Below are 13,660 nucleotides of genomic sequence, written 5' to 3'. Positions count from 1 at the left end.
TTTTGGTTAAGAAGTATAATCCGCTTATCTTATGAGACTGCTGGCCAGCAGCCTCCTGAAAGAATTACAGCTCATTCCACTAGAGCGGTGGCTTCCACATGGGCTTTTAAAAATGAGGCTTCTGTTGAACAGATTTGTAAGGCGGCGACTTGGTCTTCACTTCATACTTTTTCTAAATTCTACAAATTTGATACTTTTGCTTCTTCGGAGGCTATTTTTGGGAGAAAGGTCTTACAGGCAGTGGTGCCTTCCATTTAAGCGCTTGCCTTGTCCCTCCCTTCATCCGTGTCCTATAGCTTTGGTATTGGTATCCCACAAGTAATGGATGAATCCGTGGACTGGATACACCTTACAAGAGAAAACAAAATTTAAGCTTACCTGATAAATTTATTTCTCTTGTGGTATATCCAGTCCACGGCCCGCCCTGTCATTTTAAGGCAGGTGTTTTTTAATTTTAAACTACAGTCACCACTGCACCCTATAGTTTCTCCTTTCTCTTGCTTGTCTTCGGTTGAATGACTAGAGGTGGCAGTTACGGGAGGAGCTATATTGACAGCTCTGCTGTGGGTGATCCTCTTGCAGCTTCCTGTTGGGAAGGAGAATATCCCACAAGTAATGGATGAATCCGTGGACTGGATACACCACAAGAGAAATAACTATCAGGTAAGCATAAATTTTGTTTTTATTTCAGGTCCTCTTCTTAGGCCTGCAATTTATTTGGCTAATGTGGCAAATGCTTCAACTTTCTGGTTGGATACTTTAGTGCAACAAGTATCGGATTATGATTTGTTTTAGCATTGTTAAGTTGATCAACATGCTAATAATTTCATTTGTGCCGTCATTTTTTTTTTATATTTTCACAATTGAGGTTAAATCTATGTCTTTAGCTATTTTTAGCTAGAAGAACTTTGTGACTTAATTTTGGAATGCTAATTTGATTTCTAAAATCCATATTTCTTTTTTTCCAAGGTAATCAATTATTTGGTTCACAATTGGATTCAATTTTTTTCAAACTGTTACTCTGGGGAAGGGAGTTTTCTCTTGTAAGGTGTATCCAGTCCACGGATTCATCCATTACTTGTGGGATATTCTCCTTCCCAACAGGAAGCTGCAAGAGGATCACCCACAGCAGAGCTGTCTATATAGCTCCTCCCCTAACTGCCACCCCCAGTCATTCTTTTGCAGCTCTCGACAAGGGAAGTAGCTAGAGAGATGTGGTGCATTAATGTAGTTTATCTTCAATCAAAAGTTTGTTATTTTCAAATGGTACCGGAGTTGTACTATTTTAGCCTCAGGCAGAAAGTTGAAGAAGAGTCTGCCTGAGGTTTTTGATGATCTTAGCGGGTTGTAACTAAGATCCACTGCTGTTCTCACACATAACTGAAGAGATGGGTAACTTCAGCTGGGGGAATAGTGTGCAGGATTACCTGCTCTGAGGTATGTGCAGTTATAATTTTTCTAGAGAGATGATAAGCCAGAAAATGCTGACAGTGCCTGATTTATTTAAGGTAAGCCTGATTACAGTTATTTAATAACGACTGGCATCATGCTTGCTGTAAGGGTAATATTTTTGTTATTTACTCTCATTACTTAATAGATATAACGTTTGCTTGATGTGTATAAACGTTTTTTACAAATGGTGATATAACTTTATTCTGGGGCCCAGTTTTTCCACATGGCTGGCTAGATTTTGCCTAGGGATAGTTTTTTAAGGCCCTCTCACTGTGAGTACATGTTGGGAGGGGTCTATTTTCGCACCATAATTGCGCAGTAGTTTTTGCAGCTTGAGACATCCAGCTTCCCTGAATGAGTCCCCTGAACACATAGGACCTCTCTAAAGGGTTTTTGTGCCTTCCAAAGTCGTTGTATGGGCAGGTAGGATCCACAGTAGAGCTGTGGCAGTTGGTTGTGACCGTTTAAAAACGGTTATATCGTTTTTTTGATCCGGTTTTGAAACTAAGGGGTTAATCATCCATTTGCAAGTGGGTGCAATGCTATTTCAGTCTATTATACACACTGTAAAAATTTCGTAAATTTTACTGCTTTTTTCACTGTTTTGCAGTTTCTTTGATTGTTTATTTCTCTTAAAGGCACAGTACCGTTTTTATTTTTTGCTTGTTCACAGTTCTTAAAGTGTTTTCCAAGCTTGCTGGTCTCATTACTAGTCTGTTTAAACATGTCTGACATAGAGGAAACTCATTGTTCATTATGTTTAGAAGCCATTGTGGAACCCCCTCTTAGAATGTGTACCAAATGCACTGATTTTACTATAGATTACAAAGACCATATTCTGGCTTTAAAAAATTTATCACCAGAAGCAATTGACAAGGAGGAAGTTATGCCGTCTAACTCTCCCCACGTGTCAGATCCTATAATTCCCGCTCAGGGGACGCCAAGTACATCTAGCGCGCCCATTGCGTATACCTTACAAGACATGGCGGCAGTTATGAATCATACCCTTACAGAGGTATTATCTAAACTGCCAGGATTGCAAGGAAAGCAGGCAGCTATGGGACTAGAATAAATACAGAGCTCTCTGACGCTTTAGTGGCTATGTCTGATACAACCTCACAATGTGCTGAAGCAGGGGAGCTTCAATCTGTGGGTGATATTTCTGATTTAGGGAAGATACTTCAACCTGATTCTGATATGTCTACATTTAAATTTAAGCTTGAGCACCTACGCATATTGCTCAGGGAGGTGTTAGCAACTCTGGACGACTGTGACGCTATTGTAGTCCCAGAGAAATTATGTAGATTGGATAAATACTATGCAGTACCTACTTACACTGATGTTTTTCCAATCCCTAAGAGGTTTTCTGAAATTATTACTAAGGAATGGGATAGACCAGGTGTACCATTCTCTCACCCTCCTGTTTTTAAAAAGATGTTTCCTACACGGGACTTGTGGCAGACGGTCCCTAAGGTGGAGGGAGCAGTTTCTACTCTAGCTAAGCGTACCGCTATCCCTGTTGAGGTCAGTTGTGCTTTTCTAGATCCAATGGATAAAAAATCAGAGGTTACCTTAAGAAAAATTTTATTCAACAAGGTTTTATTCTCCAGCCTCTTGCATGCATTGCCCCAGTCACTGCTGCTGCGGCTTTCTGGTTTGAGTCTCTAGAGGAGGCTCTACAGGTTGAAACCCCGTTGGGAGATATTATTGACAAGCTTAGGGCCCTTAAGCTAGCCAATTCATTTGTTTCTGACGCTGTTGTTCATTTAACCAAGTTAACGGCTAAAAATTCAGGTTTTGCTATTCAAGCGCGTAGGGTGCTATGGCTTAAATCCTGGTCAGCTGACGTTACTTCAAAGTCTAAACTTCTCAATATTCCCTTCAAAGGACAGACCCTATTCGGGCCTGGACTGAAGGAGATCATTTCTGACATCACTGGAGGAAAAGGTCACGCCCTTCCTCAAGATAGGTCCAACAAATTAAGGACCAAACAGTCTAGTTTTCGGCCCTTTCGAAACTTCAAGAGTGGCGCAGCTTCAACTTCCTCTAACACAAAGCAAGAGGGAACTTTTGCCCAGTCTAAGCCGGTCTGGAGACCTAACCAGGTTTGGAACAAAGGGAAACAGGCCAAAAAGCCTGCTGCTGCCTCTAAGACAGCATGAAGGAGCAGCCCCCAATCCGGAAACGGATCTAGTAGGGGGCAGACTCTCTCTCTCTTCGCCCAGGCTTGGGCAAGAGATGTCCAGGATCCCTGGGCATTGGAAATTGTGTCCAAGGGTTATCTTCTGGAATTCAAAACCTCTCCCCCAAAAGGGAGATTTCATCTCTCACATTTATCTGTAAACCAGATAAAGAGAGAGGCATTCTTACATTGTGTTCGAGACCTCCTAGTTATGGGAGTGATCCACCTAGTTCCAAAGGAGGAACAGGGGCAGGGCTTCTATTCAAATCTGTTTGTGGTTCCCAAGAAAGAGGGAACATTCAGACCAATCTTAGATCTCAAGATCTTAAACAAATTTCTCAGAGTCCCATCCTTCAAGATGGGGACTATTCGAACCATCCTTCCTATGATCCAGGAGGGTCAATATATGACTACCGTAGACTTAAAGGATGCTTATCTTCACATCCCGATACACAAAGATCATCATTGTTTTCTCAGGTTTGCCTTTCTAGACAGGCACTACCAGTTTGTGGCTCTTCCCTTCGGGTTGGCCACGGCACCAAGAATCTTTACGAAGGTTCTAGGGTCCCTCCTAGCGGTCCTAAGGCCGCGGGGTATAGCAGTAGCCCCTTACTTAGACGACATTCTGATACAGGCGTCGACTTTTCAAATCGCAAGGTCCCATACGGATATTGTTCTGGCATTTCTGAGGTCCCATGGGTGAAAGGTGAACGAAGAAAAGAGTTCTCTATCGCCTCTAACAAGAGTTTCATTCCTAGGGATAGATTCGGTAGAAATGAAGATTACCTAACGAAGGCCAGATTGTCAAAACTTCTAGACTCTTGCCGTGTTCTTTATTCCACTTCTCATCCTTCAGTGGCTCAGTGTATGGAAGTAATCAGTTTACTGGTAGCGGCAATGGACATAGTACCGTTTGCCCGCCTACATCTCAGACCGCTGCAGCTTTGCATGCTCAGTCAGTGGAATGGGGATTACACGGTTTTGTCCCCTCTACTAAATCTGGATCAAGAAAGCAGGGATTCTCTTCTCTGGTGGCTATGTCAGGTCCATCTGTCCAAGGGGATGAGCTTCCGCAGGCCAGATTGGACTATAGTAACGACAGATGCCAGCCTTCTGGGATGGGGTGCAGTCTGGAACTCCCTGAAGGCTCAGGGCTCGTGGACTCAGGAGAAGACACTCCTTCCTATAAACATTCTGGAACTAAGAGCAATTTTCAATGCTCTTCAGGCGTGGCCTCAGCTAGCTGGGGTCAGGTTCATCAGATTTCAGTCGGACAATATCACGACTGTAGCCTACATCAACCATCAGGGGGGAACAAGGAGTTCCCTAGCAATGTTGGAGGTTTCAAAGATAATTCTATCGGCAGAGGTTCACTCTTGCCATCTATCAGCTATCCATATCCCAGGAGTAGAGAACTGGGAGGCGGATTTTCTAAGTCGGCAGACTTTTCATCCGGGGGAGTGGGAACTCCATCCGGAGGTGTTTGCACAGTTGATTCAACTTTGGGGCAAACCAGAACTGGATCTCATGGCGTCTCGCCAGAACGCCAAGCTTCCTTGTTACGGGACCAGGTCCAGGGACCCCAAGGCAGCGCTGATAGATGCTCTAGCAGCGCCTTGGTCCTTCAACCTGGCTTATGTGTTTCCACCGTTTCCTCTGCTCCCTCGTCTGATTGCCAAGATCAGGCAGGAGAGAGCTTCGGTGATTTTGATAGCACCTGCATGGCCACGCAGGACTTGGTATGCAGACCTGGTGGACATGTCATCCTGTCCACCATGGACCCTACCGCTGAGGCAGGACCTTCTACTTCAGGGTCGTTTCAACCATCCAAACCCAATTTCTCTGCGTCTGACTGCTTGGAGATTGAACGCTTGATTTTATCAAAACTGGGTTTCTCTGAATCGGTCATTGATACCTTAATTCAGGCTCGAAAGCCGGTTACCAGGAAAATCTATCATACGATATGGTGTAAATATCTTCATTGGTGTGAATCCAAGGGTTACTCGTGGAGTAAGGTCAGGATTATTAGAATATTATCTTTTCTTGGAGAAGGGATTGTCGGCTAGTTCCTTAAAGGGACAGATTTCTGCTCTGTCTATTCTTTTGCACAAGCGTCTGGCTAATACTCCAGACGTTCAGGCGTTTTGTCAGGCTTTAGTTCGAATCAAGCCTGTGTTTAAACCTGTGGCTCCACCATGGAGTCTAAATTTAGTTCTTAAAGTTCTTCAAGGGGTTCCGTTTGAACCTTTGCATTCCATAGATATCAAGCTGTTGTCTTGGAAAGTTCTGTTTTTGGTAGCTATCTCCTCGGCTCAACGAGTTTCGGAGTTATCGGCTTTACAATGTGATTCTCCTTATCTCATTTTCCATGCTGATAAGGTAGTGTTGCGTACCAAACCTGGGTTTCTTCCTAAGGTGGTATCTAATAAGAATATCAATCAGGAGATTGTTGTTCCTTCACTATGTCCTAATCCTTCTTCAACGAAGGAACGTCTATTACACAATCTTTAAGTGGTCCGTGCTTTAAAATTCTATTTACAAGCCACTAAAGATTTTCGTCAAACATCTGCTTTGTTTGTGGTTTACTCTGGACATAGGAGAGGCCAAAAGACTTCGGCAACTTCTCTTTCTTTTTGGTTAAGAAGCATAATCCGCTTTCCTTACGAGACTGTTGGCCAGCAGCCTCCTGAGAGAATTACAGCTCATTCCACTAGAGCAGTATCTTCCACATGGGCTTTTAAAAATGAGGCTTCTGTTGAACAGATTTGTAAGGCGGCGACTTGGTCTTCGCTTCATACCTTTTCCAAATTCTACAAATTTGATACTTTTGCTTCTTCGGAGGCTGTTTTTGGGAGAAAGGTCTTACAGGCAGTGGTGCCCTCCGTTTAAGCGCCTGCCTTGTCCCTCCCTTCATCCGTGTCCTATAGCTTTGGTATTGGTATCCCACAAGTAATGGATGAATCCGTGGACTGGATACACCTTACAAGAGAAAACAAAATTTATGCTTACCTGATAAATTTATTTCTCTTGTGGTGTATCCAGTCCACGGCCCGCCCTGTCATTTTAAGGCAGGTGTTATTTATTTTTTAAACTACAGTCACTACTGCACCCTATAGTTTCTCCTTTCTCTTGCTTGTCTTCGGTCGAATGACTGCAGGTGGCAGTTAGGGGAGGAGCTATATAGACAGCTCGGCTGTGGGTGATCCTCTTGCAGCTTCCTGTTGGGAAGGAGAATATCCCACAAGTAATGGATGAATCCGTGGACTGGATACACCACAAGAGAAATAAATGTATCAGGTAAGCATAAATTTTGTTTTTTGTTGCTTCAAGATTGAGTTCTAAGAGTAAATCTTAAGCTTATATTAGTTTGTTCTTAATAAGGAACGGAATCCTAATTCTTCCACCAGTAACATGTTTACAAAGTCAGACCCCCAAATTTGCATGTAGGTGCTTTTTTTTATTCCAGCTAAGCTGGTAAGGGGCAGGTTAAGACTTTTTTTAAATTTGTTAGGTTCAATTCGGTCCAAACTTCTTAGATTGGGGTACTGAATAGGATTCAGAGTAAAACTGCCTGTGAGAAGTTTTTTCTCTCTAGCATATTACAGCTATTCCAGTAAAGGCTCACACTTTTCTGAAGTATGTTTCAGACCTGTATGTGTTGGGTACTTGTGAGGCGTGGCTGGTTACCCATTGGGGTCTCAAGGCGCTGCTCAGACCTGGAGTTATCTGGGGTATTCATACCAGTTCCATTTCAGGAACAGGGTTTGGGGGTTTGTTCAAAACTATTCATTGTCCCAAAGATAGAAAATCTTTTTGATTTGTCATATAAGAGTTCCTTCTTTCAGAATGGTGTTTATATGGTCTATTCTGCCTTTTTGGTCAGTAAGGGCATTATTTGTTTACAATAGATACAATAGATGCATATCTTCTTCTTCTGTTTTCATTCAGATTATTTTCATTTTCTGAGATTCTCTTTTTTTTTTGACAAGCATTACCAATTTGTTGCTTTTCCTTCTGGTCTAGTGACAGCTCTGAGAATCTTTTCAAGGTTCTCAGTGTTTCCTTATTTGGACGATCTCGTGGTACTGGCTCAGTCTTTTCGTTCTCCAGAATCTCATACGATTCAACTTTTGTTGTTTCTTCTAAGGCATGGTTGGAGGATCTTTTTATCAAAAGATCCTTGGTTGCTCAGACAAGGGTCACCTTTTTTAGGTTTCCAGATAGATTGTGTCAATGTCTTTGTCTCTAACAGACAGGAGACAATTATCTTGGGTTCAGTTTGTCGGAACCTTCAGTCTCTATTATTTCCTTCAGTAGCTATATGCATGGAAGTTTTAGGTCTCATGGCTGCAGCATTGGATTCGATTCCCTTTGCTCATTTTCATATGAAACCTTTCCAGTTTTTTATGCTGAATTAATGGTGCAGGGATTCTAGAAAATCATTTTTAATATCTTTGAATTCCAATGTTCAACTATCTTTGACTTGGTGGTTAGATCACCATCATTTAGTTCTACGGGTCTCTTCGATTCATCCAACCTGGATCTTGATCACTACAGATGCGAGTCCTTTAGGTTGGGAGGCTGTCTGGGGATCTCTGTCAGCACAAGGAGTTTGGAAATCTCAGGAGGCGAGATTACCATTCAATATTTTGGAACTCCGTGCATTCTCAGAGTTCGTCAGTTTTGGCTTCTTTTTGAAGAGAGAGACGTTATTGTTTTTCAGACAGACAATGTCACAACTGTGGCGTATGTCAATCATCAGGGTGGGACTCTCAGTCCTTAGGCTGTGAAAGAAGTATCTCGGATACTTGCTTGGGCTAAATCCAGCTCCTGTCTAATTTCTGCAGTCCCTATCCCAGGTTTAGACAATTGGGAAGCGGATTATCTCTGTCAATCAAGCTTTACATCCGGGAGAATGGTCTCTTTACCCAGATGTGTTTTTTCAAATTGTTCAGATGTGAGGGTTTCCAGTAATAGTTCTGATGGCATCTCATCTAAACAAGAAAACTTCCCAGGTACCTATTCAGGTCCGGGAATCCTCAGGCGGAAGCAGTGTATGCATTGACACTTCCTTGGAGTTATCAATCTGCCTATATTTTTGCTCCTTCTGGTTCTTCTTTTTAAGAGTGATTTTTCAAAATCATTATGGAGCAATCGTTGTGCTGCTGGTGGCTCCAACATGGCCGCTCAGGTTTTGGTATATGGTTCTTATTCGGATGTCCAGTTGCCAACCTTGGTCACTTCCATTTAGGCCAGACCTTAAGATTCGTTTTTTTCCGTCAGGAAATCAAATTATTAAATTTGATGGTATGGAAATTAAAACGCTTAGTGCTTAGTCATAGAGGTTTCTCTGACTCAGTGATTAATACTATGTTGCAGGTTCGTAAATCTGTGTCTAGAAAGATTTATTATCGAGTTTGGAAGACTTACATCTTATGATGCTCTTCTCATAATTTCTTTTGGCATTCTTTTAGAATTCCTAGGATTTTATAGTTTCTTCATAAGATTTTGTCTGCAAGTTCTTTGAAAGGACAAATCTCTGCTCTTTCTGTGCTGTTTCACAGAAAATATTGCTAATCTTTCTGATATTCATTGTTTTGTTCAGGCTTTGGTTCGTATCAAGCCTGTCATTAAGCCAATTTCTCCTCCTTGGAGTCTTAATTTGGTTCTGAGGGCTTAACAGGCTCTTCCGTTTGAGCATATGCATTCTTTGGACATTAAATTACTTTCTTGGAAAGTATTGTTCGTTTTGGCCATCTCTTCTGCTAGAAGAGTTTTTGAATTATCTGCTCTTTCTTGTGAGTCTCCTTTTCTGATTTTTCATCAGGATAAGGCGGTTTTTGCTGTCTTTATTTAAATTTTTACCTCAAGTTGTGAATTCTAACAACATTAATAGAGGAATTATTGTTCCTTCCTTGTGTCCTAAATCCTAAGAATTCTTTGGAAATATCCTTACATTCTTTGGATGTGGTCAAAGTTTTGAAATATTATGTTGAAGCTACTAAGATTTCAGTAAGACTTCTAGTCTATTTGTTATCTTTTCTGGTTTTAAGAAAGGTCAGAAGGCTTCTGCCATTTCTTTGGCGTCCTGGTTTCAGCTTTTGATTCATCATGCTTATGTGGAGTCGGGTAAATCCCCGCCTCAAAGGATTACGGCTCATTCTACTAGGTCAGTTTCTACTTCCTGGGCTTTTAAGAATGAAGCTTCTGTTGATCAGATTTGCAAAGCAGCAACTTGGTCTTCTTTGCGTACTTTTACTAAATTCTACCATTTTTATGTTTTTTCTTCTTCAGAAGCAGTTTTTGGTAGAAAAGTACTTCAGGCAGCTGTTTCAGTCTGATTCTTCTGCTTATAATTTCAGTTTTTTTCATTATAAAGATTAAAACTTTTGATTTGGGTTGTGGATTGTTTTTTCAGCGGAATTGGCTCTCTTTATTTTATCCCTCCCTCTCTAGGGACTCTTGCGTGGAGTTCCACATCTTGGGTATTTGCTATCCCATACGTCACTAGCTCATGGACTCTTGCCAATTACATGAAAGAAAACATAATTTATGTAAGAACTTACCTGATAAATTAATTTCTTTCATATTGGCAAGAGTCCATGAGACCCACCCTTTTTTGTGGTGGTTATGATTTTTTTTGTATAAAGCACAATTATTCCAATTCCTTGTTGATGCTTTCGCTCCTTTCTTATCACCCCACTTCTTGGCTATTCGTTAAACTGAATTGTGGGTGTGGTGAGGGGTGTATTTATAGGCATTTTGAGGTTTGGGAAAATTTGCCCCTCCTGGTAGGAATGTATATCTCCCATACGTCACTAGCTCATGGACTCTTGCCAATATGAAAGAAATTAATTTATCAGGTAAGTTCTTACATAAATTATGTTTTTCAAAAAGAACCAGTCTAGCCTGTCAAAGGCTTTTTCAGCATCCATCGAAATGAACACTGAAGGGATAAGATTGGATTGGCGTATTCCATTAGGTTGATAATTTTAGTGGTGTTATCTCTAGCCTCTCTATAGGGTGTGAAACCTGCCTGATTGAGGTGTATGAGTGAAGGGAGAACGGTATTTATGCGAGTTGCAAGGATTTTTGCGTAATAATTTAATGTCTACATTCAACAGGGAGATCGGTCTAAAATTTGCTGGGGTTGTGGGAGGCTTGCCAACCTTACAAGCTTATTAACCCCTTCACTGCCAGGAATTTCAGGAAGTGTGTTGCACAGCTACAATTAGCAGCCTTCTAATTGCCATAAAAAAATGGCAAAGCCATGCATGTCTGCTGTTTCTGAACAAAGCAGACCCTAGAGAAGCTTCTGAGAAACCCAGTTTGTTAAGTTTTTTTTTTTTATGATCATATTTGGTTGCCAAATAGTGGCTTCAAATATATCAAAACGGACCTAGATCAATACCTTGGGTTGTCTACTTTAAATATATATCGTTTTCATAGGTAAATAAAAAATAAAAAAGGAAACAAAGCCTCTATTTCTGTTTAACCTGAATGGTCGCAAAAATGCCAAAAAATGACCCGCTACTTTGGGCAAGCTTTTCTCTGAAATTCCTGGTAGCGAAGGGGTTAAAAATACATGCTCTAACACACCTTATTCCGAACTCTCCTAATTGAGGGCGGACACTTACAGCAGACAGATGTTGAGCTCATTACATAACTTGCACATACTTCGTTACACCCCATCCAGTAAGCGCTGGGCCTTTACCAGCTAGAAGAAGGGTATCTAAGCATAAATGTCCCACTCTCTGGGCAGTTGTAACAAGTAGGACATGTTCAATACCAATATGTTTGTTAATTTTATTCTTGTTTATTCTATGTTAGTAAAATATTTTATGTTCTAAGCTTCCCTTATATTTGAATATACAGGTCAGGATGTACCCCCTTGCAGGGGGTTGGTAATGTGTTTTATTATAGTATGAGTGTCTAAATATGTCGAGGGATAGACAGTTGTTAAGTGTCTCCCATTTCCTCCTTTTAATCTCTCCCTCCCCTATATTTATCATCTCTAGATACACTTATACCCTTTTGCTCTCAGTGGAGACATTTCTCTCAATCCCTAGCTCCTTCGGCACTCCCCTACCCCTCACATGCTTCCTAACTCTTACCCCTCTTACACTTGCAACCTTGAGGTGCCTGTTCCCATTCAAAGACACCAACATTTACCCTTTTTGCCATCATCTATCCTAACCTTTTAAAAGCTTGGTTCACCATCAGCGCCTAGTTCTTGGTGCACCCCCAAGAATTTATCTTTTAACAAACTAACTGCTGCTCCCTCCGCCCCCCCCCCCACATTTTCTCCACCCCCCGAACCCTTTGCCACCTTCGAGCGGCTCTTGCCCGCTGAATCCCTTCCCCCTTATTTAAACACTTATCCCAACCGTTACTCTGGGACATTATATACTATAAGATATAAAAAGTAAAATGAGAACTGTTGTATTTATCTTGTGTATCCTAGCAATATATTTATTCCGCTGTCACTTATAACTATAGCAGATATTGACTCTTCTTCCCTTTTTCAAATGTGATCATCATCCAATCTATTGTCTGTGTCAAACATCTGCTGACCTTTGTAACCTTATGGTCATATTGATAACTGATGATCCCTGCGTGGATACATTTGATGATTATGTCTCTTTTGACTGTTTGTTATTGCTGTTCTCTCAATAAAAAGATTTTAAAAAAATAAAGAAAAAAATACATGCTCTATCTGAATTATTCAAGTTTAATTCTGACTTTCCAATCCCTTTTAGCTTTTTTTCTTACCATTTGTAATTTGTATATTAGGTCTCCAGGACTATGAAGCAGCACTTAAGATAGACCCCAATAACCAGAATGTAAAAGCTGATGCAGCGAAAATTCGACAGATCATCCAGGGTTCCTCTTCAACTCCTGAATGAAGAAACAAATATATGTTTATATAACGGACATCAATATATTATGGATTTTCCATTTGGATATTTACAACATTTCAGTGTTGTTTTTAAGATTTTCCTATATGTGTACGGTCTTAAAATATCTTCATTTCTCTTCAATATAGATTCAGAAATACAAAATACTACACTGTTACATACAAGAATTCAGGATCTTTGTTAAAGGGATATTAAACTGTTTGAAATTGTAATATTAAGGGCTAGATTACAGGTGAGGCGCAAACGGTTTTGTGCAAGCAAAATCGTCTTTTCGCAAGCCTTTTTAATTGCGCTGATTTTGCAAGTTGAGTAAAATCACCATTTATGCTTCAATCCTTATCGAAATTTCAGAGTTGTGGTTAACTGTTTTCCAAAACAAAAAATTGCACAAAACACATCAAATATACATTACACAAAGTACAGTTACACTCATATTAACACTGTCTAATACAAATTCTAAAAAAAAAAGTATTGCACAAAAAAGTTATAAGGGCTCAAAGATATGAGATCTCTCAAGTGTTAGAAAAAAAGCCACCAAAGTACTTTAATATAGAGATACATACACATACATTGCTATGCAAAAATCTTTTTTTCTCCATTAATTTCTATGGGGGAATATATGAACGCGCACGCACTATTTGGGTTACCGCTTGCACAAAATAAAAAAAATTTGGAACTTGTAATATGAGCGTAACCCAACTAACTGAAAAAGGTTACCTCTAGCTGAGTTTTCGCGATCGAGAAAAAAAAAAATACTGCGCCACTTGTAATCAAGCCCAAAATGTTTAATTATGTGTAATAAAAAAAAAAAATTACAATACACTTTCAGAATTTATTTTGTACCCTTTTTCTGTAATTTAATTGTAAAATTTGTTGGTGATAACAGCAGCTCAATAGCTTGTTCTATGGCCCGGTTGCCACCTGGGAGTAGCTTCTTATTTGCCCAATTGTGTTTCTTTCATGTAATTGCAAGAGTCCATGAGCTAGTGTCATATGGGATATACAATCCTACCAGGAGGGGCAAAGTTTCCCAAACCTCAAAATGCCTATAAATACACACCCTCACCACACCACAATTCAGTTTTTTCAAACTTTGCCTCCTATGGAG

General features: G+C 40.5%; 1 protein-coding gene across 1 annotated transcript in view; it reads left to right on the top strand.

Moving 5' to 3' along the window:
- DNAAF4 (dynein axonemal assembly factor 4) overlaps positions 1-13,370 on the top strand; it is a 173,917-nt gene extending 160,547 nt beyond the window's left edge. The window contains exon 9 of the mRNA XM_053719338.1: positions 12,428-13,370. Within this exon, the coding sequence (XP_053575313.1) occupies positions 12,428-12,540 (113 nt within the window). The 3' untranslated portion in view covers positions 12,541-13,370. The remainder of the gene's footprint in view (positions 1-12,427) is intronic.
- Positions 13,371-13,660: the final 290 nt, after the last annotated feature.

The sequence above is a fragment of the Bombina bombina genome, chromosome 6 (genome assembly GCF_027579735.1).
Source record: "Bombina bombina isolate aBomBom1 chromosome 6, aBomBom1.pri, whole genome shotgun sequence".
In the NCBI taxonomy this organism is placed as follows: domain Eukaryota; kingdom Metazoa; phylum Chordata; class Amphibia; order Anura; family Bombinatoridae; genus Bombina; species Bombina bombina.
This window is presented reverse-complemented; position numbering and strand designations above follow the sequence as displayed.